The 25,969-nt window shown below is 36.9% G+C and overlaps 1 protein-coding gene across 1 annotated transcript in view; it reads right to left on the reverse strand.

Moving 5' to 3' along the window:
* The window catches only part of CSMD3 (CUB and Sushi multiple domains 3), a gene marked incomplete at its 5' end in the record, with an annotated part of 706,489 nt that overhangs the window by 231,876 nt on the left and 448,644 nt on the right, over positions 1-25,969 (reverse strand). Inside the window, 7 exons of the mRNA XM_081953230.1 lie at positions 6,650-6,841; positions 9,437-9,593; positions 14,169-14,338; positions 16,854-17,042; positions 17,682-17,897; positions 18,329-18,445; positions 24,191-24,379. Of these exons, the coding sequence (XP_081809356.1) occupies positions 6,650-6,841; positions 9,437-9,593; positions 14,169-14,338; positions 16,854-17,042; positions 17,682-17,897; positions 18,329-18,445; positions 24,191-24,379 (1,230 nt within the window). The remainder of the gene's footprint in view (positions 1-6,649; positions 6,842-9,436; positions 9,594-14,168; positions 14,339-16,853; positions 17,043-17,681; positions 17,898-18,328; positions 18,446-24,190; positions 24,380-25,969) is intronic.

The raw sequence follows: 25,969 nt of genomic DNA on the forward strand, positions 1-25,969 counted from the left end.
TTCCTGGATGGGTTACAAAAAGCAAACTCAATGGGGATTTTCTTACAGGAAATTACCAATTAATGATTTAAGTACCCACTGACCTGTGGCAATTTAATACTGCAGCCAGAAATGATATTATAAGTTTGGTAATGTTGCACTTTACAATTGCTTTGCTTAGCAATGGAGTTTGTGGTCCCAATTCTGGATGGTAAGCGAGGACTACTTGTAACGTGGAAAGTGTATATTGTTCCCCTCCATTTCCAATATCGATTGTGATCAATAGGTGAAGAGAAAAGAAAAGAGGGAGGCCATGGCTTGACGTCGCAACGACCCAACATGCAATCTTGAGGCTCCAGGATTGCTGTCGATATCTCTTAACTTTGTTTGTTTTTTATGGAAGGACTTTTTACAAATGCCTCTTACTTTTAAACTGGACTTGTCTCTTTTTCCTTCTTCCTCTATACTTTTTCCATTTTTTGTATTCGTGGATTAAAAGTTTCTTCTCTCATAAGGCTTGGACGGAGCGTGATTTTTTAAAAAAAATTCCCCTCTTTCGGAGCTTGGAGTTTACAGAGAGAGGCAATAACAGATGGGAAAGAGATAACACTGCCATCTAGTGGCTAGAGGCTTGGCAATATCTGATAAAGCTATAAGCTTTGTTTACTGAAAGGGTCGGTGGAAAACGTTTTGTTTATACAGGTGTTCCTTTGAAGGAAAGAGAAAGCTTTGATTTGAAAAACCCCACTGAATTTGTTTGAAACATAAAAATTGTCGGATGTTTTGGCAGTGTATATAACCTGGAAAATGGCACAATGTGAAGAAGAAAAGGCACTAACTTTGCAAAGAATTTTCTTAGAAATTCAAAATTTTTTAATAATCACAGAGAGAATTGAAAAGAGACTTGAAATTACAGTATAGATCAAAATACAGAAAGTACGGGGACAGTGATGAAGTTTGAGGACAGAGCTGAAAAAATAACAGAAACATATGAAAGTGATAAGAAAATTGTTGACACTGACAGCAAACTGAGAGTGGAGGGAAATGACAAGTGTGAAATATGGAAAGGAGAGATTGAAGAACAGGAACTTTATTTCAGATGTCAGAACATAGATGAAGAAAGGAGAGAAAATTTGGCAGAAATAATGAGAGTAATCTTGGCAGAAGCACTAATGATAACAAAAGTTAAGCTGATAAAAGGAGCAGATAGAGGATTTTGAATCCTTATAAAACATGCAATGAACAATAAGTTCTTAAGAGAAGTTCATATAAGACTTATCAAGAAAACATTTAGAATACAGACTTTACAAATGGCAAGAGATATTGGACTACACTATCTCTGGAAGGATACAGGATGATGAAATGAAATTAAATGAAACAATAAATTTTAGTTAAATGTACAACGTAATAATAGCTATAGTGAATGCTATGTACAATGTAATAGCTATAGTCTAATAAATGATTAATAATGATAACAAAGCATTTATATATGCTAGATTGATAATATGAAATTTCATATAATACTGTGAGGATTATGGCGATGATGTTGAAAAGCCTTTTTATAAAAGATAAACAATTCTATATATAATAGAATATAAAGATGTAACATCAATGGATGATTTCAGGATGATGTAATAAAATGTCATAAAATAAATTTACTTTCAATTTAATATGCCTTATGTTGAAAGGATATAATAATATCTAGGCTTAATGGATGTTTAATAATTATAACAATTTGTATACATGTATATTAGATAGATGATACTAATAATGGTGAAAAAAAACATGGAACTGAAAATTATTAGAGAATGTTATCAATGCTAAAATAATAGAATGACTTAGAATAGGATAAACAATAACTCTTTATTATTGGATATATTGAAGATGATAGAGTGAATCATTATAATATTAAAGGTTATAGATTTGGAATACCTTGTCTAAAATGGAGAGACAATAGTGATAATCAAACAAAGGAAGCATAATAACAATGTATACAAAGATATCTTGTTTGACAATTTTCGGGGAAACACGGTACTAGATTGATAATATGAAATGTTATACAATACTGTAAGTGAGGATATGGAGATGATGTTGAAAAGCCTTTTTACAAAAGTTGAACAATTCTATATAGAATAGAATATAAAGATGTAATATCATTGGATGATTTCAGGATGATGTAATAAAATGTCATAATATAAATTTACTTTAAATTTAATATGCTTTAAGTTGAAACGATGTAATAATAGCTAGGCTTAATGGATGTTTAATAATTATATCAATTTGTATATAAGTATATTAGATTGATGATACTAATAATGGGGGAAAAACATGGAATTGAAAATTATTAGAGAATGTTATCAATGCTAAAATAATAGAATGATGTCACAATAAATGTAGTTAAATGTAGTAAATTTTGAGTGCAATGTACAAAGTAATAACAGCTATAGTCAAATAAATGATTAATAATGATAAAGCATTTATATACTAGATTGATAATATGAAATCTTATACAAAGTGTAAGTGAGGATCATGGAGATGATGTTGAAAAGCCTTTTTATAATAGATAAACAATTCAACATAGAATAGATTATAAAGATCATTGGATGATTTCAGGATGATGTAATAAAATGTCATAATATAAACTTACTTTACATTTAATATGCCTTATGTTGAAAGGATGTAATAATAGCTGGGCTTAATGGATGTTTAATAATTATAACAATTTGTATACATGTATATTAGATTGATGATACTAATAATGGGAAAAAACATGGAATTGGAAACTGTTAGAGAACGTTATCAATGCTAAACTGATTGAATGACTTAGAATAGGAGGAAGCATAATAACAACGTATACAAAGATATCTTGCTTGTCAATATGTGAATGTTGATAAAATTCAAGTGAGGACTACGAAAAGGACACAGAAAGACTTTGTAACCAATCGACACACTGTGTGTAATTGAAGGGGCTTTTATGTTATAGGTGTTGTGTGTTTGTGTTTGTTTAAAAATAAAAAAAATAAAAAAGAGAAAAGAAAAGAGAATCCAACCCTTCTAATTATTTATATAATCACTCAATGCCTTTAGCTGTTGAAAAAAATAATGATGTTGGATGTTTAAGTGCAATGGGGAAAATAGATTTTAACTTGGGGTTTTGATGTTTAGATCTATTTATGATGATAGAAGTACTGTTTCTTAGGGTCCACTCCAGTTCAAATGGTCATTGATTTATAGGTTTTTCTCTTTTTCAAAGAAAGTCAGAAGTTCATTTCTTTCATAGTTTGGTCTTGTTTCTTGCACTCACTATGTTTTTAGTTATCTCTTTTTTTCCTTTGGGTTTTTTTTTTGGGGGGGGGGGTATTTTATACTTTTTTAAAAAAAATGAATGAAAAATAGGAATGAATAAGACAAAATGAGTTACAATAATACAATAGTAGAGTTGGAAGGGACCTTGGAGGTCTTCTAATCCAACCCCCTGCCTAGACAGGAAAGCCTATACCATTTCAGACAAATAGCTATCCAACATCTTCTTAAAGACTTCCAGTGTTGGGGCATTCACAACTTCTGGAGGCAAGCTGTTCCACTGATTAATTGTTCTAACTGTCAGGAAATTTCTCCTCAGTTCTAAGTTGCTTCTCTCATTGATTAGTTTCCACCCATTGCTTCTTGTTCTGTCCACAGGTGCCTTGGAGAATAGCTTGACTCCCTCTTCTTTGTGGCAACCCCTGAGATATTGGAAGACTGCTATCATGTCTCCCCTAGTCCTTCTTTCTCTTAAGCTAAACATACCCAGTTCCTGCAACCGTTCTTCATATGTTTTAGTCTCCAGTCCCCTAATCATCTTTGTTGCTCTTCTCTGCACTCTTTCTAGAGTCTCCACATCTTTTTACATTGTGGCGACCAGAAATGAATGCAGTATTCCAAGTGTGGCCTTACCAAGGCATTATAAAGTGGTATTAACACTTCACGTGATCTTGATTCCATCCCTCTGTTGATGCCGCCTAGGACTGTGTTGGCTTTTTTGGCAGCTGCTGCACACTGCTGGCTCATATTTAAATGGTTGTCCACTAGGACTCCAAGATCCCTTTCACAGTTATTACTACTGAGCAAGGTGTCACCTATACTGTACCTGTGCATTCCATTTTTGTTGCCTAAATGTAGAACCTTACTCTTTTCACCATTGAAAAGAGTTCTAGGACAACAATTTTCAGAATCTCCTCTACACATATAAATGTGATGTGATGTGTGTGTAAAGTACCCTAATGATGCCTGCTTCATAATAAGTGACCCAATATTGTAATACAAAAAGCAGTGATTTATTAACAGCTTCATTAGGAATTCTTCATTAGGCATTTCTTATTCGCAGCCATCTTTTTTGCTTTCTTTATCTGCTTTTGAACTTTGCCCGCGTTGCCCGTGTCTGAAGATACTCCTCAATAATACAATAATACAATAGTAGAGTTGGAAGGGACCTTGGAGGTCTTCTAGTCCAACCCCCTGCCTAGGCAGGAAACCCTATACCGTTTCAGACAAATAGCTATCCAACATCTTCTTAAAGACTTCCAGTGTTGGGGCATTCACAACTTCTGGAGGCAAGCTGTTCCACTGATTAATTGTTCTCACTGTCAGGAAATTTCTCCTCAGTTCTAAGTTGCTTCTCTCCTTGATTAGTTTCCACCCATTGCTTCTTGTTCTACCCTCAGGTGCTTTGGAGAATAGTTTGACTCCCTCTTCTTTGTGGCAACCTCTGAAATATTGGAACAATGCTATCATGTCTCCCCTAGTCCTTCTTTCTCTTAAGCTAAACATACCCAGTTCCTGCAACCGTTCTTCATATGTTTTAGTCTCCAGTCCCCTAATCATCTTTGTTGCTCTTCTCTGCACTCTTTCTAGAGTCTCCACATCTTTTTTACATCGTGGCGACCAGAACTGAATGCAGTATTCCAAGTGTGGCCTTACCAAGGCATTATAAAGTGGTATTAACACTTCACGTGATCTTGATTCTATCCCTCTGTTGATGCAGCCTAGAACTGTGTTGGCTTTTTTGGCAGCTGCTGCACACTGCTGGCTCATATTTAAATGGTTGTCCACTAGGACTCCAAGATCCCTTTCACAGTTACTACTACTGAGCAAGGTATCACCTATACTGTACCTGTGCATTCCGTTTTTGTTGCCTAAATGTAGAACCTTACTCTTTTCACCATTGAATTTCATTTTATTAGATAGTTCTAGTTTGGAGGGAGGGTGGAGATTGTCTGCCCTGGGCAGCCTGCCTGCTATGTGGGAGAAGCACTGGCTTCATCTTCCTTCTAATGGGTGGAGAAGTGGGGCTGCGTTCCCATGTGCTTCTCGTCACCTCAAGAGGATGCACTGCTTCTTCCCTCTCTTTGGGCATGCATAATGGCCTTTCTTCACAGAGGGTGACCCAGTCAAATTCCTCCCTTTGTTGCTGTATGGAACTTCCCACGGGCTCCATTTGGGGCTTTTGGGGGGCTGGCTTGATTCCAGTCAAGCATCCCCTCCACTCTTCCCAGTTCGCTTAGGGCCTTTCCCTTTTTCTGGGCATAGGGGTGGGGTGGGGGCTCAGCTTTAGCTGTTTTTAGGGGTTGATTACTTATCTCCTCTTGTTCACTCATCTCGGCTTTGATGTCTGATGGCTTCTCTCCAGCTCTGTTCGGATAGCTGGCCTTTTGCCATGGTCTTCTGAGTTTCCCCTCGGCACCCCGATATTTAAAAGCAAAAGATGGCTCTCTGTGAAGTACCCTAACGATGCCTGCTTCATAATAAGTGACCCAATATTGTAATACAAAAAGCAGTGATTTATTAACCGCTTCATTAGGCGTTTCTTATTCACAGCCATCTTTTTTGCTTTCTTTGTCTGCTTTTAAACTTTGCCCGTGTTTCTGTCCTCCCTTCAGCCTGTCATAAATCATGTTATCCAATAGCTTCATTCATTTCAACCCAGCTACTATAATCTGAGATCCGGCTCCACTGCCGTTCTGCATGGAATGTCAACACAGAGAGTTGACATTGTGTGTGTGCGTGATGTGTATGCAATGCTGCTCTATGGTTATGATGGTGTTTGTCAGTAAAATCAAGAAAGACCTGATTGAAATGTCTTCTTATTTATAAATGTCGGTTTGGACTTGATCAATCATCATCGTTCCGTACAATCTACATCACAACATTGTTTTGAGAGAAAAGAAAAGAAAAGTTCACCAAATGAAGCACACTAAAAGTAATAGTACTTCTTTACAAAGCTAGTCTAGAGAAAAGAAGGACTAGTGGGGTCATGATAGTGGTATTCCAGTATTTGAGAGGTTGCCACAAAGAGGCACTTATTTTCCAAAGCATTATTTTCCAAAGCAAAAGAAGGCAAGACAAGAAACAATGGATGGAACTAATCAAGGAAAGAAGCAACCTGGAATTAAGGAGAATCTTCCTAACAGTGAGAACAATTAACCACTGGAATAGCTTGCCTTCAGAAGTTCTGGGTGCTTAATCACTGAAGGTGTTTAAGAAGAGATTACAAAGTAATTTGTCTGAAATGTTATGGGGTCTCCTGCTTAAACAAAAGATTGGACTAGAAGACTTTGATGGTCCTTTCCACCTCTATTTTGATTAATTGAAAGCGATAGAGGTATATTTCTGATAATAAGAAACTGATTACCGATACAAGATGGCAGGGGATAATCCCAAGTTCTTCTTTCTCCAGTCATGCATTTTAGAAGACTGCTCCCATGGAGTGTGTAACCAGGATTACATCCATAAATGATAGTGCTGCCAGCAAAATGGCCTTGATCACTGATTTTGTATCCAAATTGTGGAACACCTGGATCCTCACAGTGAGAAAGTTCAAAACCTTTGAAAGGAAGGAAAGAAAGTCAACAGTGTTTCCAAGCTAGGATTTCCCCCCACCCACCCAAAAAAACATAGATTGTAATTTTAAAATAGGCTGTTTAATGCAATGATTTGTTAGTTTCTAGGTATGTAGGTATGTATGTATGTATGTATGTATGTATGTATGTATGTATGTATGTATGTATATATATGTATATATGTATGTATGTAACATTTGAGCCCTAGTGGCACAGTGGTTAGAATGCCATAGTGTAGATTAACTCTGCCCACAGTCTGGATGTGATCCTTAGGGGTTCGAGGTTAATTCAGCTTTCCATCCTCTGAAGGTCAATAAAATGAAGACCAAGATTGTTGGGAGCAATATGCAAATAATGCTGACATTCTGAATCACCTAGAGAGTGCTGTAAAGCAGTATGGGTCGATATTTAATTTCCTGGGCTAGTGTTTTTCTTACTGCTATAATATTTTGAGTTGATGATGAAAGAAAAATTGATTAAATTGATTAAAAATTTTAAATATTTCTTTATCCCCAGCCAGACATTTTGACCATCCATTGGACAACTTGACCATCCAATGTTTATCTTCACCAGCAGCAATACATCGTGTATTTATTATTAAGAGGCAATATATATTAGCTTGGGCATATATTTGGATTACATATTATGCAACTCTTTCTAATAATGAAAAAGCTTTCCACTGCCATAGCCTATCCTCTAAGAACAATTTATGAGGTATCTTTCAGAACCAGCTCCTTGCCCAACCTATTGTCATTAGCCACAGTTATTCCTATCTTCAAAAAGGGAGACCCAAGCCCAGTTGAAAATTACAGACCAATCTCACTATGTTGCATCACCTGAAAAGCCATGGAATCAATTATAAGCCAATCCATCACCCTCTACCTAGAGACAATCAACCTAATCTCTAATAAGCAGTTTGGTTTCAGAAAAAAAATTGTCCTGTAATCTGCAACTCCTACACTACCAAAACATTTGGACTACACAACTCGACCAGGGTAAAGCAATAGACACAATTTACATAGACTTCTGAAAAGCCTTTGATTCAGTGATACACAACAAACTATTGCTAAAACTAAGCTCTTACGGCATTTCTGGATCCTTGCACAAGTGGATAGCTGTGTTCCTGTCAAACAGGCCACAAGTAGTCAAAATAGGTAGCGCCCTATGAAACCCTGCACTAGTTAACAGTGCTGTCCCCCACTGGCAAGCATCTTAGGACCCACACTCTTTCTGCTTTACATAAATGACCTTTGTGATCATATTATAAGCAGCTGTGTCCTCTTTGCTGATGATGTAAAACTATTTAATACCACTGACAATACTTCTGTCCTACAAAGTGACCTTGACTATGTGTCAGAATGGTCGAAAAATTGGTAACTCCAAATCTCAACCAACAAATGCTCTGTCTTACACATTGGCAACAAAAATCAAAACACCAAACACAAGCTGGGCAGATACGACCTCGTAGACTACCCTCACTCAGGCACAGATCTAGGAGTACTCATCTCAAATGATCTAAGCCCCAGAGTTCACTGTAACAGCATTACCAAAAAGACATTAAAAGTTGTTAACCTAATTTTGTAAAGCTTCTTCTCTAATAACATTGTACTGCAAACTAGAGAATACAAAACTTTTGCCAGACCAGTTCTTGAATATAGCTCATTTGCCTGGAATCCACACTGTATAGTGGACATTAATACCATCAAGAGAATCCAGAGGTATTTCACGAGAAGTGTACTCCACTCCTCTGCTCACAATAGAATCCCTTATGCCACCAGGCTTGAAATTTTGGACTTGGACAACCTAGAACAGTTAAGGTCTGACCTAAGCGTAGTACACAAAATTGTCTGCTACAATGTCCTATCTGTCAATGACTACTTCACCTTCAACTGCAATGATACACGGGCAATCAATAGATACAAACTCAAGGTAAACCGTTCCAAACTCGATTGCAGAAAATATGACTTCAGCAACAGAGTGGTCAGTGCCTGGAATGCTCTACCTGACTCTGTTGTTACATCCTCAAACCCCCATAACTTTAACCTTAAAATGTCTAGCGTAGACCTCACCCCTTTCTTAAGAGGTCTGTATGGGGCATGCATAAGTGCACCAGTGTGCCTACCATCCCTGTCCTATTGTCCCCATTTATTCATACCCATTTCCTATGTTCATGTTCATGTTTATATTTACACCTGTTATCTTGTACATGTTTGACAAAATAACTAACTAACTAAATAAAGTCTATTAAGCATTATTTCTGATTAACTTGGAGTGCATTATTTTCACCATGTTTATACCAATAGCAATAACACTTAGACTTAAATACTGCTTCACAGTGATTTACAGCACTCTGTGTGATCTACAATGTCAGCCTATTGCCCCCAACAATCTAGGTATTCACTTTACTGACCTCAGAGGGATGGAAGTCTGAGTCAACCTTGAACTAGTCAGGATCAAACTTCTGGTAGTGGGCAGAGTCAGTCTGCAATATTGCCTTCTAACTACTGTGTCATAACAGTAAACCAAAGGTCATGATAATTTCTTATTTGATTCTTTATTTTCCTTTCTGAAATACTTACTGGTATATACGAGCTGAAATCCTTCATCTGTACCATCAGCATCTGAATTAAATTCAAGCCAAAGATGATTTGAAGTACTGCTTAGTGTTAGTCCTCTTAGAGAAGCTCCAGTAAATGCACCCAGCAAATGTGCTGTATTATCTTTCCCATCATATATCTGAAAAGCAAATTGACTTTAGATAATTTCAATAAGCATAAAACAAAGAGTAAACACAAAACTTCCACAGAGATAGATCAGGACTGCTGAATTTACTTAGTTTGATAATACAGAGTATTGTCTCAAATTCTCAGTACTTTTTAAAAATGCCAATTTTTTTTAAAATCCATGACAAAGGTAGGATTTATGCTTATGATTTGTAAACAACTGTTTACATTGAGAGTCAGCATTTTAATGATGGCACTTGTTTTCACTTTTCAAGTCATATTAAAAGAGTCTCTGAAGTTTATTTCTATGAAAACAGTTTACTAATTCACATACTGATATCAAAACAAAGCAAATGACTGCAGTGGGACTAGCAAACAAACTAGCTATAAGTCTAAAGGACATTGTAATCTATATGCAAATTAGACATCTAGGCTGCCTGGTTGGCTTTGAAGTACCAATTTATTTATTATCTTAAACAATTTCCACTCCCCTGCAGATATCCTGGGAAAATAAGGGGAACATAAGAAATTCTTAAAAAGATAAGGATTATGTTCACTTCCTACACTTCATGGTGTTACTAAATTAACTCATTTTATGGGTTCACCTAAAACACTGAATTATAAATTGCCAGATATGTTGGTTCATGCAACATACAGAGGAGGAAGAAAAAGGAAGGGAAGGAAAGGGAGAGACAGAGACAGAGAAACGAGATAGAGACAGAGATAGAGAGACAGAGACAACACAGAGAAAGAGAAAGAGACAGAGAGAGAGAGAGAGAGAGAGAGAGAGAGAGAGAGAGTTTACTATATTAAAACTTATGTTATGTTACAAATATGTAATTATTAGATGTTGAGGTTTTTTTAAAAAAATATGGCATTAATTTAGCGAACGTTCTAATAACTTTTCCAAATTTCAAGATATAGTTTACATTTGCCTACAGTCTGTAAAGTGACATACAGCTGATCCTAAGAAGGGGAAAGGAATAAATGAATCATTTAGGTGGGACTTGAAGAAGTTTCCCTCGCATATATGTGCTAGTCATTCCCAACTCTAGGGAGCAATGCTCATCTTCATTTCAAAGCCGAAGAGCCAGCGCTTTCCGAAGATGTCTCCGTGGTCATGTAGCTGGCATGCCAAAGGCACATGGAATGTTGTTATCTTCCCACCAAAGGTGGGCCCTATTTTTCTACTTGCATTTTTACATGCATTTGAGCTGCTGGGTTGGCAGAAGCTGGGACAAGTAAGGGGACCTCACTCCGTTACAGGATGCTAGGGATTTGAACCGCCGAATTGGTACCCTTTCTGATCGACAAGCTCAGCATCTTAGCCACTAAGCCACCTTGTGTTGTTCTAGATAATCACAAAAAAGAGTAGTCCTAGAAACCCTGTAATGCCTGATTATTGACCTTTTCCAAGACTTACAGCAGTCACAAATTGACCCATGTGTGGTTCCACATATTTATGATTAAGACATGCAAGCATACCAATTACTTATGAAATACAGTATATTAAACCACAACAACTTCTGGACATGAGGACTCATGAGATTCCATGGGACGTATTCCCAGAAAAGCATAGGTAGAATCTCAGACTTAAAGCAGTTCTTCCTCTAGATTCCAGGGTCGAGGTTACTCAATTGGCATCCAAATTTAATCTAGCCCAAACTTTCCTTGTACATCCCCACAGGCAGGGGTGGTATTCACTTACCTTTCCTACCGGTTTGCAAATACCTACAGCCTTCCGTGCATGTGTTTTGAGCGAAAAAAGGGCCTAAATGGGATGCTGTAGAGCTGGGGTGGGTGGGCAGGGCCCCCTGCCCAAAATTATACCTTCAATTCTGGTTGCAAGAAGCTCAAAAGAAGAATACATATGCTCTTTGGAGGCAGGATAAAGGAAAAGTACCACAGACACTACTCAGATTTCAATTAGGAAGGGAAACGAGACATTTGTTGGACATCTAAAGATCTTATTGTCCAGAGCTCAGTAAGGAGTTACAAGAAATCCTCAACTTACAGCCATTTATTTAATGGCCATTCAAAGTTACAACAGCACTGAACAAAGTGACTTATATGACCAATGCTCACACTTATGAACTTTGCAGCATCTTCCTGGTCACATGATAAAAATATGAGTGCTTGACAACTGGGATGTATTTACGATGGTTCTTATGATGCAACCTTAACAGCTGGTTTCTGACCAGCAAATCAAATGGGGGGAGGAGGAGCCAGATTCACTTAATGCATGCTTGGTTCACTTAACAACTGCAGTGATTGGCTTAACAAAAAGGATTGTAAAATGAGGTCCAACTCACTTAACAATGGTTTTGTTTAGCAACAGAAATTCTGGTCCTACCTAATATGGGTGGTAAGTCAAGGACCAGCTTTACCACTGAGCATCAGAAATGATGCAGCTTTTTCCTGAAATCAATATGCATCCAGGACTGTCTTTTCCAAATTCAAACTGCTGTCTGAGCATTTAAATTTTATCAAACTGAGTTTTTAAATCACTGGTTTGCATGAACTAACACCCCTCCTCTGCTTTAAATGCAGTGTGCCGTAAACTGATGCATCCATTTTACAGAAAAAGTATATAGATGTCATCCAATTAACACCTTCATTTTAATATCCCACCTCAAAACTCAAAGCTAGTTTTAATTCCATTAAATATTCAGCTATCGAACAAACAAAGCAAATAAAGAAAAGCAAACATGACCAGAATAAGGATATTTTCAAGAAGATCCTATATGGAATTTTCTACTCTGTTTTAAATAATGTCCAATGTGATATTTCACTGATTTGTTGATTGGTTGATATTTTAATAATAAAAATGCTTATAGCAGCTTTCTGGAAGAATGAAAGAATGAAATATAACTATACCTAGGCACACACACAAAAAAATGTACATTCAGCTCATGAGGCTGGGTAAACTTAGTCAGAATAAGTTTCATTTTAACAGAATGGAAATGATGGAATGATTCTGTGAAGAGTTTTACTTTGATACTTAATTTGACATGCTTTAGTGCTGCATATAATGTTCTGCATCTTCTTGACCCATGTTTCCTCAACTCCAGCAGCTTTAAGCTTGGTGAACTTCAACTCCCAGTATTCCTTACTGGTGGGGAATTCTGAATTTTGGAAGTTAAAGTCCACCCATTTCAAAAATTGTTGTGGTTGAAAAAACCTGTCCTAGACTCTTAAATCAATTGCACCTTAAATCTAAATAAGAATCATTTGCTAATAAAAAATTTTCATAAAATAAAACAGAGAATTCTCTTATAAATTCCACCAAAACCTTTAACCCATATTTCTGAATGTGGATATTATCTATGCTATTTCAAACTATCACACACATGGTCCTCAATATATCCCAAATCTCCCTAGGTAATGTAATCTTTAGGATTATAATCTTAATGTTAATTGTTAGACAAATATATACTTGAAAAGACAATGTCAGGGTTCCAAGTAACACCCCCAATGAAAGAAGACTCCGAGGCTTGAGATTCCTCAAAGTTCCATTTTATTAGAGACGTCATATTGGCACATCTGGGAAAACCCGAATCTGAAAGTTTCTAGCTTTTCCCCACCCAAACAAAAGTTCAAGTCCGTGCCCAGCACCCATATGTCCATCACATGGTCCAAAGAGGCACCATCCAAAACTGGAGATGCCTCCCAGTCACCTCATCTCAGCTGCAGGGCAAGGTGGCCTTGACTCTCTAAGAAAAATAATTGTTATTTTGGTTATATATCACACATACTCCATACAATCCCCCCTCATGTTTTCCTCCAGTAGAAAATATGGCAGGCCTGAAGGCCCAAATATAAAAGATGGCTTCCAGGTCTGAGAGACCATACATAAAATATTTGGGTCCCCAAGCTGTCCAGCAGCATACTTTCCTTGAACAAATCCTTATGAGAAAATTCAGAATAAAAATTGTACCAGCTACCATTAAGCAAACAAATTTAATACAAGTAGTCCTGGACTTATGACCACAATTGAACCCAACATTTCTGTGGGTAAGAGGGACAGTTGTTAAGTGAGTTTTGCCCTATTTTGTGATCTTTCTTGCCCTAGTTGTTAAATGAATCACTGCAGTTGTTAAGCGAGTAACACAGTTGTTAAGTGAAGCTGTCTTCCCTATTGACTTTGCTTGTCAAAAGGAGATCATATGACTCCAGGATATTATATCCATTATAAATACAAATTAGTTGCCAATCATTGGAATTTTGATCAGGTGCCCATGGGGATAGTGCAACCATTTTAAGTGTGAAAAACACCCTTAAGTTTCTTTTTTCAGTGCCATAACTAAACAATTCGTTGCAAGCCAAGGATTACCTGTATAGATTGCTATTAATATATTATACAGGTGTACATACTCAGAGATGCATCCTTATTCAGCCTGAATCCACGATAAAATATTTTTTAAAATAATATATCATTATTATTTATTCTTTTAGCTATTTAAAAAATATTAAAAAGCAAAATTTACTTTACTTTTTTTTTGTTGGTCAACTTGAAATAATTTATGACAGCCTGATTAATGGCACCTATTTGCAGAAATAAATACATCCCTCCCCATATCCAACATACCTTAAGAACATCTGCTTGTGCTAAATGGAATGTTCTGGCAGAAATATTAATTCCCTTCCCTGCTTGCACCTGAATGCTGTAAATACATTCGTGATTGTTGTCATAGTTGAGGGGATAATTGGGGGACAGTAATATTCCTTCATTAGTGGTGGCAGAAGCTCCACATTCAGCTGCAGGTAAAACAGAATTCAGTGTGTAACTCAATAGTAAACATACATCAAATTGCATTGCAATTTAATAAACTGTCCTGACTGGCCAACATAAAATTCCTGGTGTGTGTATGTGTGTGTGTGTGTGTGTGTGTGTGTGTGTGTGTGTGTTCCAGCATAATTCTGGAACTCCTCGAGCAATTTCAACCAAGCTTGGTACACAGATGATTTACTTTCTGGAAAAAAAAAAAAACACTGTGGGATTAAGACACCTCTAACACCCCTCAGGATGTGTGTTTTGTTAAGATACAGCTTGTTGTGCCTTAAAATGGCTTTTACTGTACTGCCATAAAATGGCTTCTCCTGTACAGCGCAGTGGAGTTGTCATGGTAATGACGTCACAGTACTTCATAAGGGGACTCCTTCTGGTAAGAGGGGAAAATCCAACATTAGAAATTATGTTTGGTCCGGTTTATCTATTTGTAAGAAAGAAAGGGGCATTTTTATAAATAAAAAAAAATCAAACATATCAAAGCTATCACTGGACAAGATTCTATTTATTATCACATTGAACAGTTGTCTGAACACATGCATGAAACTGTAGATAAAAATGTGTTTCTGACATAACAGATAGACACAGGAAATCCCATCAAATTAATTATTTCAACAAGCAGTTTTCTCACAGAGGGGGAAAAGTACCCTCCAAACATTAATTTTGTGTGGTGGGTTTATTTTAAAATACTAGTGAGAATGTTATTACTGTATAGTATATACACAAGGCTTCATGCTTTGTAAAAACTACATAGGAAACATAGCTGTTTAGGTCTTCTGCTTAGAGACAATATTTAAAGAAAAAATATCATTTTATCAGCTGCATTTTCTTATCCCTCAATTAAAATATGTTTTGGAATCATTTTGTATGAACTGTTTCCAGATTGTATTTTCGCACTTTACCCAATCAAATTCTATGAGTGTCTGGATTTACTATAGCTTTCATCTGTGCTTCGACATAGTTTCAGCAAGGAAATTCAAATTAAAATGTTTTGCTCAATGGCCATTCTTTAGGGGCTCAGAAAAGAGAGAGCTATAAACGTGAGATAATTTTTAAAAAGCTATAAAAGCTATGGTCTGATAGTGTAAGGAAGACATGGCTTTTTTTCTCTCCATGTTGAACATGTTTAAAAATGTGAAGGGAAACACTGAACCAGAACATAAAGAGGATGTTATTATAAGAGACAGATTGGATTTTAGGATTAAAAATGCAACCTACTTTAGACTGTTATAAAGAGAACTAATCAGAAGAAGAAATTAAACAAAGTTTTATAAGATTCTTGACAGCCGAGGGTCAGGCATGATTTGATTAAAAATCCTCTACTGAGTACAGAGGTTGGATTAGTGTCACTATTATTATACATTACAGGAATCACAGGACCTTTATGGCAAGACCTACCACCTTTTTGCCAGTTCTTACCCACTACTTAATTCTAATACCCTTCATGTCATTAATTTTGGAAGCAGTAGGTTTCCGGACATTTCTATTGAAACTGAATTGAAGGGTTCTTGGTGAAAAAGCTGTAGTGAGAAAATGAAAAAAATCTCCCTCCCATCAACACAGAGAGAGTGAAACAAACACAGTGTTTTTCTTATAGATACTGTATAAGAAAAAATCAAATATTATATGTAGCAATTGTGTCCAACTGAAAATAATATATTTCTAAGGGAGAATAATGGTAAAAGAATGACAATAAACACTGACAAAGTCTTCTGGAATTTTCCTTTCATTAAATATGGTTGGACACAAGAATGATAACCAGGATTTGAGATGTTTCTAAATGTTTTCAGAATTGATTTATTAGATGCTAATTACTGAGTTATTCCATTAGAAGATTGGCAATGCTGTTCCACACTTCTAATGAAGAATTTGGAAACAGGATAATTTTGGCTATAGTCTTCTTTTAATTTATTCTCCACAGTCAAGAAACTGCACACACACACATGTATGTATGTGTATGTATGTATGTGTATATGCATGTGTATATGCATGCATGCATGTATGTATGCATGTATGTATGTGCATTTCATTTCAAGCAGAAATATTGTTATACAGTTTGACAGCTCTGGCTTTATTTACTTGATCCTGAAAATGTTATTCGTTTCTGAATATTGTTCTTTTCCCGTAACACTAGAAATTCCATACAAATAAATTTGTGGAATATATGTACTTCTGGAACAAAGGCAAAATTAACAGCTGATATTTTGATACTTTTTCAAAACTTTACATGTTAAACACATCCTTAAGGTAGAATTAATAAAACAGAGGAAAAGTTATATAGAAGAGTTGAACATTAAAACTCAAAACTGGATTTCATACTAAACCAGAAATACCTGACAAATCAAAGTGAAAAGACATGGGAAATGTAAACACTGTATTGTACCAAAACTAATAGGTATGCACCATGCTTAGACATGCTGTATAGTTGCAAGTTTATGGACAATGACTACACATACAAGCAAATGAAAGCAGCTGACCACGTACCCACACACCTGGGCAGAGGTGCACTCCACACTCTTCGGCCACCACCAAGGCAGATGATTTCTGAAACTCCCTCTAAGCGGTATCCAGAAGAACAGGAGAAAGTAAGAATATCTCCTACTTCAAAGTTAAATCCAATTCTACTTCCAAATTGAGGTGTCCCAGGGTTCTCACATGGTTCTAGATTGTATTCTAAGATGGAAATAAAAAAGCAAATCAACAACTCATTTCAGCATCTGACAAACAAATCATTAAGTGTTGCTATCTTATTATAGATCACACATGTGTATCTGAAGAGCAGTTTAGCCTTCAGATATTCCCACTACCACATACATGGTCAAATAAGTAATAGCAATTCAGATGAAGTTTATAATCATGCATGTTCAATACAATCTGTGAGAGGCATGTTTATGATTCCAATCACAGCTATAAATGAATGTGAGTCCAACTTATAAAATTATCCAAAAAAAGATCTGCATCCTGAAAACAAGATCTATTTTCTTATGAGTTTATTTGGAATATTATGTCTCGCAATTGGTCTTGAAACCACTCTGATATGCTGTGATGTCCCTGTTAAGTAACATACTTTACTTTTATTACAATTTTCTTCAACACCGGTACAACAGACATACTGAGATCTGTGTAATGGAAGTAACGCCAAAAGCAATTGCAAAATGCATTTTTTTAAAAGAAAAAGAAAAATACCTATCAGAAAAAAAGGTAATATTTGGATTTCTCCTTCTCACCATGCCCAATCTTTGTGTCTCTCTCTGAGGTAACTAACACATTTTCTTCAACCTAAAAAAGAAGAAGCTTGTTTTGTTCCCTTACCCGAAAACGAAATATTAAATCCTTCATAAGATATTGAAAAGTCAGAAATAAAGCGCAATTGAGCCCTGAAATTTCCATAGAGACCAGCATTGATTGGCGATGGTAGTTCTGAGCCAGTCAGGCGTGCTAGTGGTTGAGTGAAGCTGCGATTCTCTGTGATTAGTAGGTAGTCATGATGATCTTCCAAATGGAAGGTGTGAAAAGTGAACTGCACTCCTATTAGAAAAATAAAATTAGATTCACATAGTTAACATGAAACCAATTATATCACTGATTAAACTCATACATTTCATTCCAACCATGGGCTCAGAAAATTAAACAAGGTTTATTTTGCCCTTGCCCTCAGAGTTTTCATCTATTTTGTCTCTCATCTTTATTGAAACAATTTTTTCCCCTATGTCTGTGGATTATTCTACATTTTGAGAGTATTTAACAATAGGGCTAAAAGGTCACTCCTTTTCATTTACAAACTAAAGGAAAATGTTAATGCTAAATGTTTGCCTAAACTAAATAAAAACTAAACTGAATTAAACAGTAAATTAAACTAAACAACAATATTTTTTTAAAAAAAATATTCTTGACAGTTCAAATGGTAACATTAAGAGTGAATAATATGAAACATGATTAAATGGAATATAAATGCATACCTTTTCCATGTGTTACATCCACAGTCCATGTGCAATTCAATGAATTTGGATACAGTTCAGGATAACCAGGAGACAGAATTGTCCCACTAGGTCCTCTAACATCCCCTCCACATAGAGCTGAAAATGCAAGGCCACGATGTAAGGAGGAGAATATAAGGACATCAGCATAGGTAATCATTATAAATTTCCCAAATAACAACTAGAACTTCTAATGTCACTACTTAAACGATGGTCTGTAACTGGGAGAACCTGAGGAAATCTATAGAATAATCTTTAAATGCAACCAACATTTACACAAAGTGCTCACAAAGGAACATAATTACCGGTAACACATTAATTGTTAAAAAAGTTTTAGTGATAAGCATTCCGAATTGCTGTGATTGATTTCAAAGAATGAAAAATTGAAGAATGAAAAAATAAAACATGTTGAACTCTGTCTGTCTGTCTTTCTGCCCATCCATCCATCCATCCATCCATCCATCCATCCATTAATCCATCCATCCATCTATCTGAGTACCTTATACATTTTTGAAGGGCTGGGGAAATCAAAGCATATGCAGAAATGTTTCATGTCTTCTACATTTTTGTCACCCTACTTCCAATTATGTTAAAGGTTTGCCATAATAATTGATACCTAAATTTAAACTGGCATATTATAATATTATATTCTATTATAGATAGGTTTCTCCAGCATCATTCTCAAACATTCCATATATCCTCATATATCTGAAATTGCAAACTTGCTGATGAAAACAGACAAGGGGAGACATCAGTTCTGAAAAGAAGTTTGCTTCTTGACAGAGAAATATTATGACATTATGGTTCCTCTAGAAAGCTTGTGAGTAGCAATAACCATTTGAAACATTGCTTTGCAGCATTTTGCCACTTTATGCTCAACTAACAGATATAGAAATATGCTGCAAAATTGAGAAACACTCAATTTCCTGTGTTCAGGAAAGCAGACCTGAATGAAATATATATGAGCCAACAAACGAACACCACCCACCACCCAAGCCGTTACAATAGAAAACAACAATGCACACACAGCCTGCACCAATCAGCACCAATCTACCAATCATGATACAACCACACAACCAATCATTCCATTTACTGAAACAAAGCCAGCACCCCATCCCCTCCCACCAAGACTTACAGAAAGACGGCAGCTCCGTTCCCGTTTTAAGCCCATGCTTGAAGATGGCAGGTGAGATATATATATTTGACATCAGTCAGAAGACTGAAGCTCAGACTTTACAACAATATGTACAAGTTCTAATACAAAAACAAACTAAAGCAAATCATAATATCATATCCTAAAACTCCTATGGCACAAAAAAGAAAGATATGTTGATTCAAGGCATGAGACCCTAGAATCCATAAGAGAACCAATAATCTGGGTTACGATCTCAGATTTTTCCTCCCTCCCCATTAAATTACCATTGTTTTACCATTGAAATTGTTTTGTTTTACAGAACATGTATATGCATTGTTTATTTAGGAAACAGATCATCTATACAACATCGTCCAACAAAATGAATATTCATACCAAGGTAAAGCTAATTGTTCCTCCGCACATACTGTATGTAGTAGTCATTTCCAGCTCTAGGGGCAGTGCTCATCTCAGTTTCTAAGCTGAAGAGCAGCAATGTCCAAAGACATCTCCATGGTCATGTGGCCGGCATGACTAAATTCCAAAGGCGCGTGGAGCACTGTTACCTTCCCACCAAGATGGTCCCTATTTTTCTACTTGCTTTTTTTACATGCTTTCGAACTGCTAGTTTGGCAGAAGCTGGGACAAGTAACGGGAGCTCACTCTATTATGAGGCACTAGAGATTCGAACCGCTGAAGTGCTGACCTTCTGACTGACAATCTCAGCATCTTAGACACTGAACCACCACGTCCCCTAATACATATACTACTTTATCAAAAATTGCCTGACTGCCCAAGCTACTACAGCACAATCAACAAACCTTTGAAAAGGATAATACCACCATACATTGAAAACATCTCAGAAACCACCAACAGAGAATTATAACCACCATGAACCAACTAAAGCCCTCTGAAGTATCCTAAGTAAATCAAAAGGCTCAGCATCCCCAGAAGAGTTTATTAAAAAGTAAAAAAGGAAACAAAGTTCTAACCAATTCTTCAAAACCCAGATGAGCAGACTAACAATGCACAAGCAAACAACACAGGTCTACTCAATCTTCAACTGTTTATTGACCATCAAAGTTACAACAGCACTGAAAAAAGTGACTTACTACAGTTTTTTTTTCACACTTATGACCCTTGAAGCATCCGCCTAGTTCAGTGACATGCGGTGAGGTTTATGGATGGTGAGGCTGGTAATGTCATCAGGAAGGCGGGGAATTCTAAACAAGGCGCTGGCCACAACTCGGTTTCCAGGGTCCTTTTGCAAGCGAGCTGGCAGGGAAATGGTAGCCGATGATCCAAAAAGTCCATCGCACTTTCTGCTTTCGCGAGCAACTTCCCGTAAACCTGCCATTGCTCAATGCGAGGAAGGGAGCCGCTCGCACATGCGCATTCGCCCTGGAACATGAGCTCCGGCGTCAGAACCCTACAGAAGGCGGGGAATGGGACCACGTGTGCAGGAGGGAGGCTGAGGCTAGAGGAGCCTCCTGCACCTCCCTCTGTCCTGCACACGTGGTCCCATTCCCCGCCTTCCTGAGTCAACATGAAGGGGATTGCGGCTCAAGCAGTCCCATTCCCCAAGGCTCCTCAGCGCCTTTTCCCTTTTCCTTTTTTTTCATGATGAGAGCGGTGAGGCTCTGCCTCGCCTGCCTCCCCTGACTGCACATCCTTGGCCTAGTTACATGATCAAAATCTGGATACTTAGCAATTGGCATATATTTATGACATTTGCATGTCCTGGGATCATGTGATCCAGCCTTTGAGATTTTCTGAAGAGCAAAGTCAATAGGGAAGCCAGTTTCACTTAACAAGCATGTTACTAACTTAACAACTGCAGTGATTCACTTAACTACTGTGCCAAGAAAGGCTGTAAAATGAGGCAAAATTCACTTAACAACTGAATTACTTATATCTTGCTCTCAGCTATGAGAGAGACTTTAAAAAGGACATTACGCCAGCTGCCTTCACTTTCTAATCATTTCTGGAAATGATTTATCTAACCATAGCATGGATATTACAGACTTTCAAAACACCAAGTTTATTTTGATACCAAGTGCATTTTACCTTCTTTGATGCAAAAATAAATAAATAGAAACTTAAGAGTTGGCAAAACACAGGAAAAGGAGATTTTGATTTAAGAAAGTTATAAGTGAACTAGGAGGCCAGAAGAATTTGGAACAGTTGTACTTTTGATGTAAGATTTGAAAAAAAAAATAAGTACAGAAATTAAATAATGCACCATGGGAGGTGACTGAGATAGGAATCTGTATTAGGAATTGAAATTCTTTGAATGTTACAAATGGACAATTGAAGGGATTTGAGTAATTTATACATAAATAAATAAGGAATGAGACAGTCTCTTTTTATACACAGGTTTAGCATTCTTGTAAAAGAACACCTGAACAGTTAGTTTACAGGTTGCATACATTTCTGCAATGGGTCTAGCATTTTTTTAAAGTACTAAGCCTTGTCTGCAAATTGCCCAACAAACAAGCTAAAGACCAGAGAAGGGATTAAACAGAAGGAAGCCTTATGACAATGGTTTTTTTGGCTTTCTCCACACTGCCTTTTTAAAGCCGGGATGCTGATAATTCAACAACTTGATAGATGCTTAAACTTGCAGTTTAATTTGTGGTAAGTTTCTGCATGCCTACACTTGCCCAACCCCATTCTGTCTCCCATTAAGAAGAGTGATTGGTGGTTGTTCTCCACACTGGAAGGTGATGCTCAATCAGAGGGAAAATGAAGCTAGGAATCAATTCATTACTTTCCTTCAATTACTTTTATAGTGTAAGGATAGTGACTTATAGTAGTCTTGTTCTTGAGACCGAATAAGGATCAGCCATAGGGGCCCATCCTATTTTTTTTCCTGCTCATCCAAGGGTTGGCAATTCTATTTGATGCTTTTTGAGGAATAGAAATTGGGTCATTTATAGGTATAGTTGCTTATCCTCTTTAAATGAAGCCATCCCAATTTCCACCTGAAAGATACAGGATTACAAATTGGGAGCATTTGTTTACTCAATGGACAAATCTCATTGTTGTAGAAGGAAAGAAAGAAAGCAAATCTCATTTACTTAATGGACTGTACACTAGATCAACCACTTGAGGAAGACATTTGTCACAATATGTAACATTACTGCACAGTAGAGAATACTCTTCACAGACATCTTCTTATTAATGTTTATTTTAGGTAGTAAACATGTAGCATGTTGTAGCATAAAGAAATATGTCTAATTATAGACATATAAATAGACATATACATATATGTCAAATTCCCATTTGTCCTCTATGAAGCTTGATCTAAATAGGCTTCAAAATATTCTTACAAAGTTACTCCTTCAGAGCACTGAAGGGCTGTTGAACACACGCCATTAACCCACATTACTACTTCCGGTTCAGTTGTTACAATAGGAAAGTAATCTCAGTTGTTCAGAAACCATTGACAAATCAGAGCCCTTTGCTGATCCCATTACAAGGAAAATAATGAATTTGGAGATTTGATGTGTAGGAATGGACTGAAATTAGATGGCATAAGATCCTTTAATTATTTGATCTGATCTACAGCTGAGTCCTTAGATTATCCCCCTTTTAAAAGGTAAAGGTTCCCCTCACACATATGTGCTAGTTGTTTCTGGCTCTAGGGGGCAGTGCTCATCTCCGTTTCAAAGCCGAAGAGCCAGCGCTGTCCGAAGATGTCTCTGTGGTCATGTGGCCAGCATGACTAAACACCGAAAGCGCACAAAACACTGCTACCTTCCCACCAAAGGTGGCTCCTATTTTTCTACTTGCATTTTTACATGCTTTCGAACTGTTACCCCTTTTAGGTATGGTCTTATTTAGCCTTTAAACCAAAACAAGTTCAGCCAGGTTCTGTTATCCGTTTACAGTCTCATCATAAGTAGAGACTGTACGTAGGAGTTAAAATAGACACTTTAAACTTTGCAGAAGATTAATGCACATATTTCAGCATCTTTTTTTAGTATGCCACTGAATAATTGCAATTTTCTTTCCAATTGTAAGTATGCAAGAATAGGCATACTTGGAGTGAACACCTTTCTTATAAATAGAAGACTGTGCTTTTAAAGCATGAACAATAGGAAAAGAATTTAATACTTAAATACTTCTTTAAACCTAAAGAAGCTTTTTGAGTTTGTGGGATCCTTATTTTGCCTTCAAAGTATTGAAGGCTGGATCAAGGGAATAAAACAATGTGGTTGGAGTTTTTCCAATAATGTTTGGTGATAATAAAAATTACAACTATTTCTGGGGCCACTGTCCATGTTTTTGAAATCCTGAAGTTGTAAGCTGTATACCATAATATATTAAACCACACCATTAATTACTCCTCTCTGCAAGTATGATAGTTATTCCCACAGAGGAAAATACCATACTACCATGTTAAGAAAATCATTAAAAAGTAATGTTTCTTATATTGTTTCTTAATAAGTATTCAGAATGGAAAGAGGTATGAAATTGATTTCTAAATCTTTTTCTCAGCTGGCAAATTAGGTTGCCCACATCACTGATGTAAATATAATTACAGGATTTTTGTAGAGTCCCTGTAATGTTCAATACATATAGACAGATAGGCCTCTCCCTTCCACCCCCAAAAATTGAGTTCATGTAGGAAGAATTACTATTGTTCACTCAATAAATATAATGAATTTGTCTTTGTTATCAATATGGGCAAAGTTGACTATTCATACCATCACAAGTTGGAAGTGGATGGCTCCACCAGTGGTTCTTCTCACAAAGCAGAGGCTCCTCGTGATTTAGTCTGTAGCCTGGGTCACACCCAAATGACACAGTTGATCCAATGGAAAAATCATGTCCATAACGATGACCATGTACAGGTATACCAGGGTCCAAACAGGAGTAGGTATTAACCATTACACCTGAAGTTCAGGAAAAAATAAAGAAATACACAATAAATTAACAACAAGGTAGTATGATGTGACATGATAGCTGTGTTCCAATAGCTCAAGGGCTGCCCCAAAGAAGAGGGGGTCAACCTATTCTCCAAAGTACCTTTAAGGCAAGACAAGAAGCAATGAATGGAAACTACTCAAGGAGAGAAGCAACCTAGAACTAAGGAGAAATTTCCTGACAGTGAGAACCATAAACTAGTAGAACAATTTGCCTCCAGAAGTTGTGGTTTTCTTAAAAACTGGAGTTTTTAAGAAGAGATTGGACAACCATTTGTCTGAAATGGTATAGGGTTTCCCAATTGAGCAGGGGGTTGTATTAGAAAATCTCCCAGGTCTCTTCCAACTCTGCTTTTTTGTTATTCTATTAAATGAAGCATTTAACTACATAGAGATAGTCCTTGACTTATGAATATAGTTAGGACCAGAATTTCTCTTGCTAAGCAAGGTCATTGTTAAGTGAGTTGCACCCAATTTTATGAAGCTTCCCCCCCCCCCTACGGTTATTAAGTTAATCATATGGTCATTAAGAGACTTCCAAGTCCCCCATCCACTTTGCTTGAAGGAAGCTGGCTGGGATGGTCACAGATGGCAATCACATAAACCCAGGATGCTGCAATCTTTGTACATGCCAGTTGCCAAGCACCTGGATTTTGATCACATGACTGTAAGTATGCTGTGGTCAGAAATGGGAGCTCAGTTCAGAAGTTACTTTTTTCAACATTGTTGTAACTTACAATGGATGATTGTAAGTCAAGCATTACCAGTATATACCATATTTGTTTGGAAAATAAGGTGCATTTTTGCATTTTTGGTCTCCCAAAACCCCGTCCCATGCATTTCATTTTTCATAAAAATTGACACGCAGAGGGTTTGGGAGGCCTGCAAAGTACTCCTGGGGGCTGTGGAGGACAGAAACAAGCGAAAACAAGTGAAAAATGGGCCTCATTTTTTTGCAAAAATGGGGTGGTTTTTGCCCTCCCCAGCTCCTAGGAGCACTCTGCAGGCCTTCCAAACTCCCAATTTTTTACTTGTTTTTGCCCTTCCTATGCCTCCACAAGGTGTGCAAAGGGTTTGGGAGGCCTGAAGAGTGCTCCTGGGGACTGGGGAGGGCAAAAACCTTTTTTTTTAAATTTACCTCTTCAAAATCTTGATGCATCTTATATTCTGGTGCATCTTGTAGTCCGAAAAATATGGTAATGCATTTTCAGGAAGATTTTAAAATGAAGGAATGCATTACAAATAAGAGACATGACTATCAAAGTGTTAGTCTATTCTATGGACTTTGGAAGCCACTAAGACCTGAGCTGGAACTTTATAATTATCCCAGTAGTATATCAACACTTTTTTAAAAAGTTAAGAGTGAGGGGACAGTCAGTTTTGACAGTGTAGCAGTATTACCTTCATCACTCTAAAGTAGAGAGTGGAAGTAGCAAATAATGACAACTTTCAAACCATTGAACTGAAAGAATGGAAAGGTCGAAAGTTATTATGAATATAGAGATATTCGTGATAACTTTCAACCTTTCCATTCTTTCAATTCCATGCTTTGAAAGCTGT

Source organism: Natrix helvetica (genome assembly GCF_964273705.1).
Source record: "Natrix helvetica genome assembly, chromosome: 4".
Lineage (NCBI taxonomy): Eukaryota > Metazoa > Chordata > Lepidosauria > Squamata > Natricidae > Natrix > Natrix helvetica.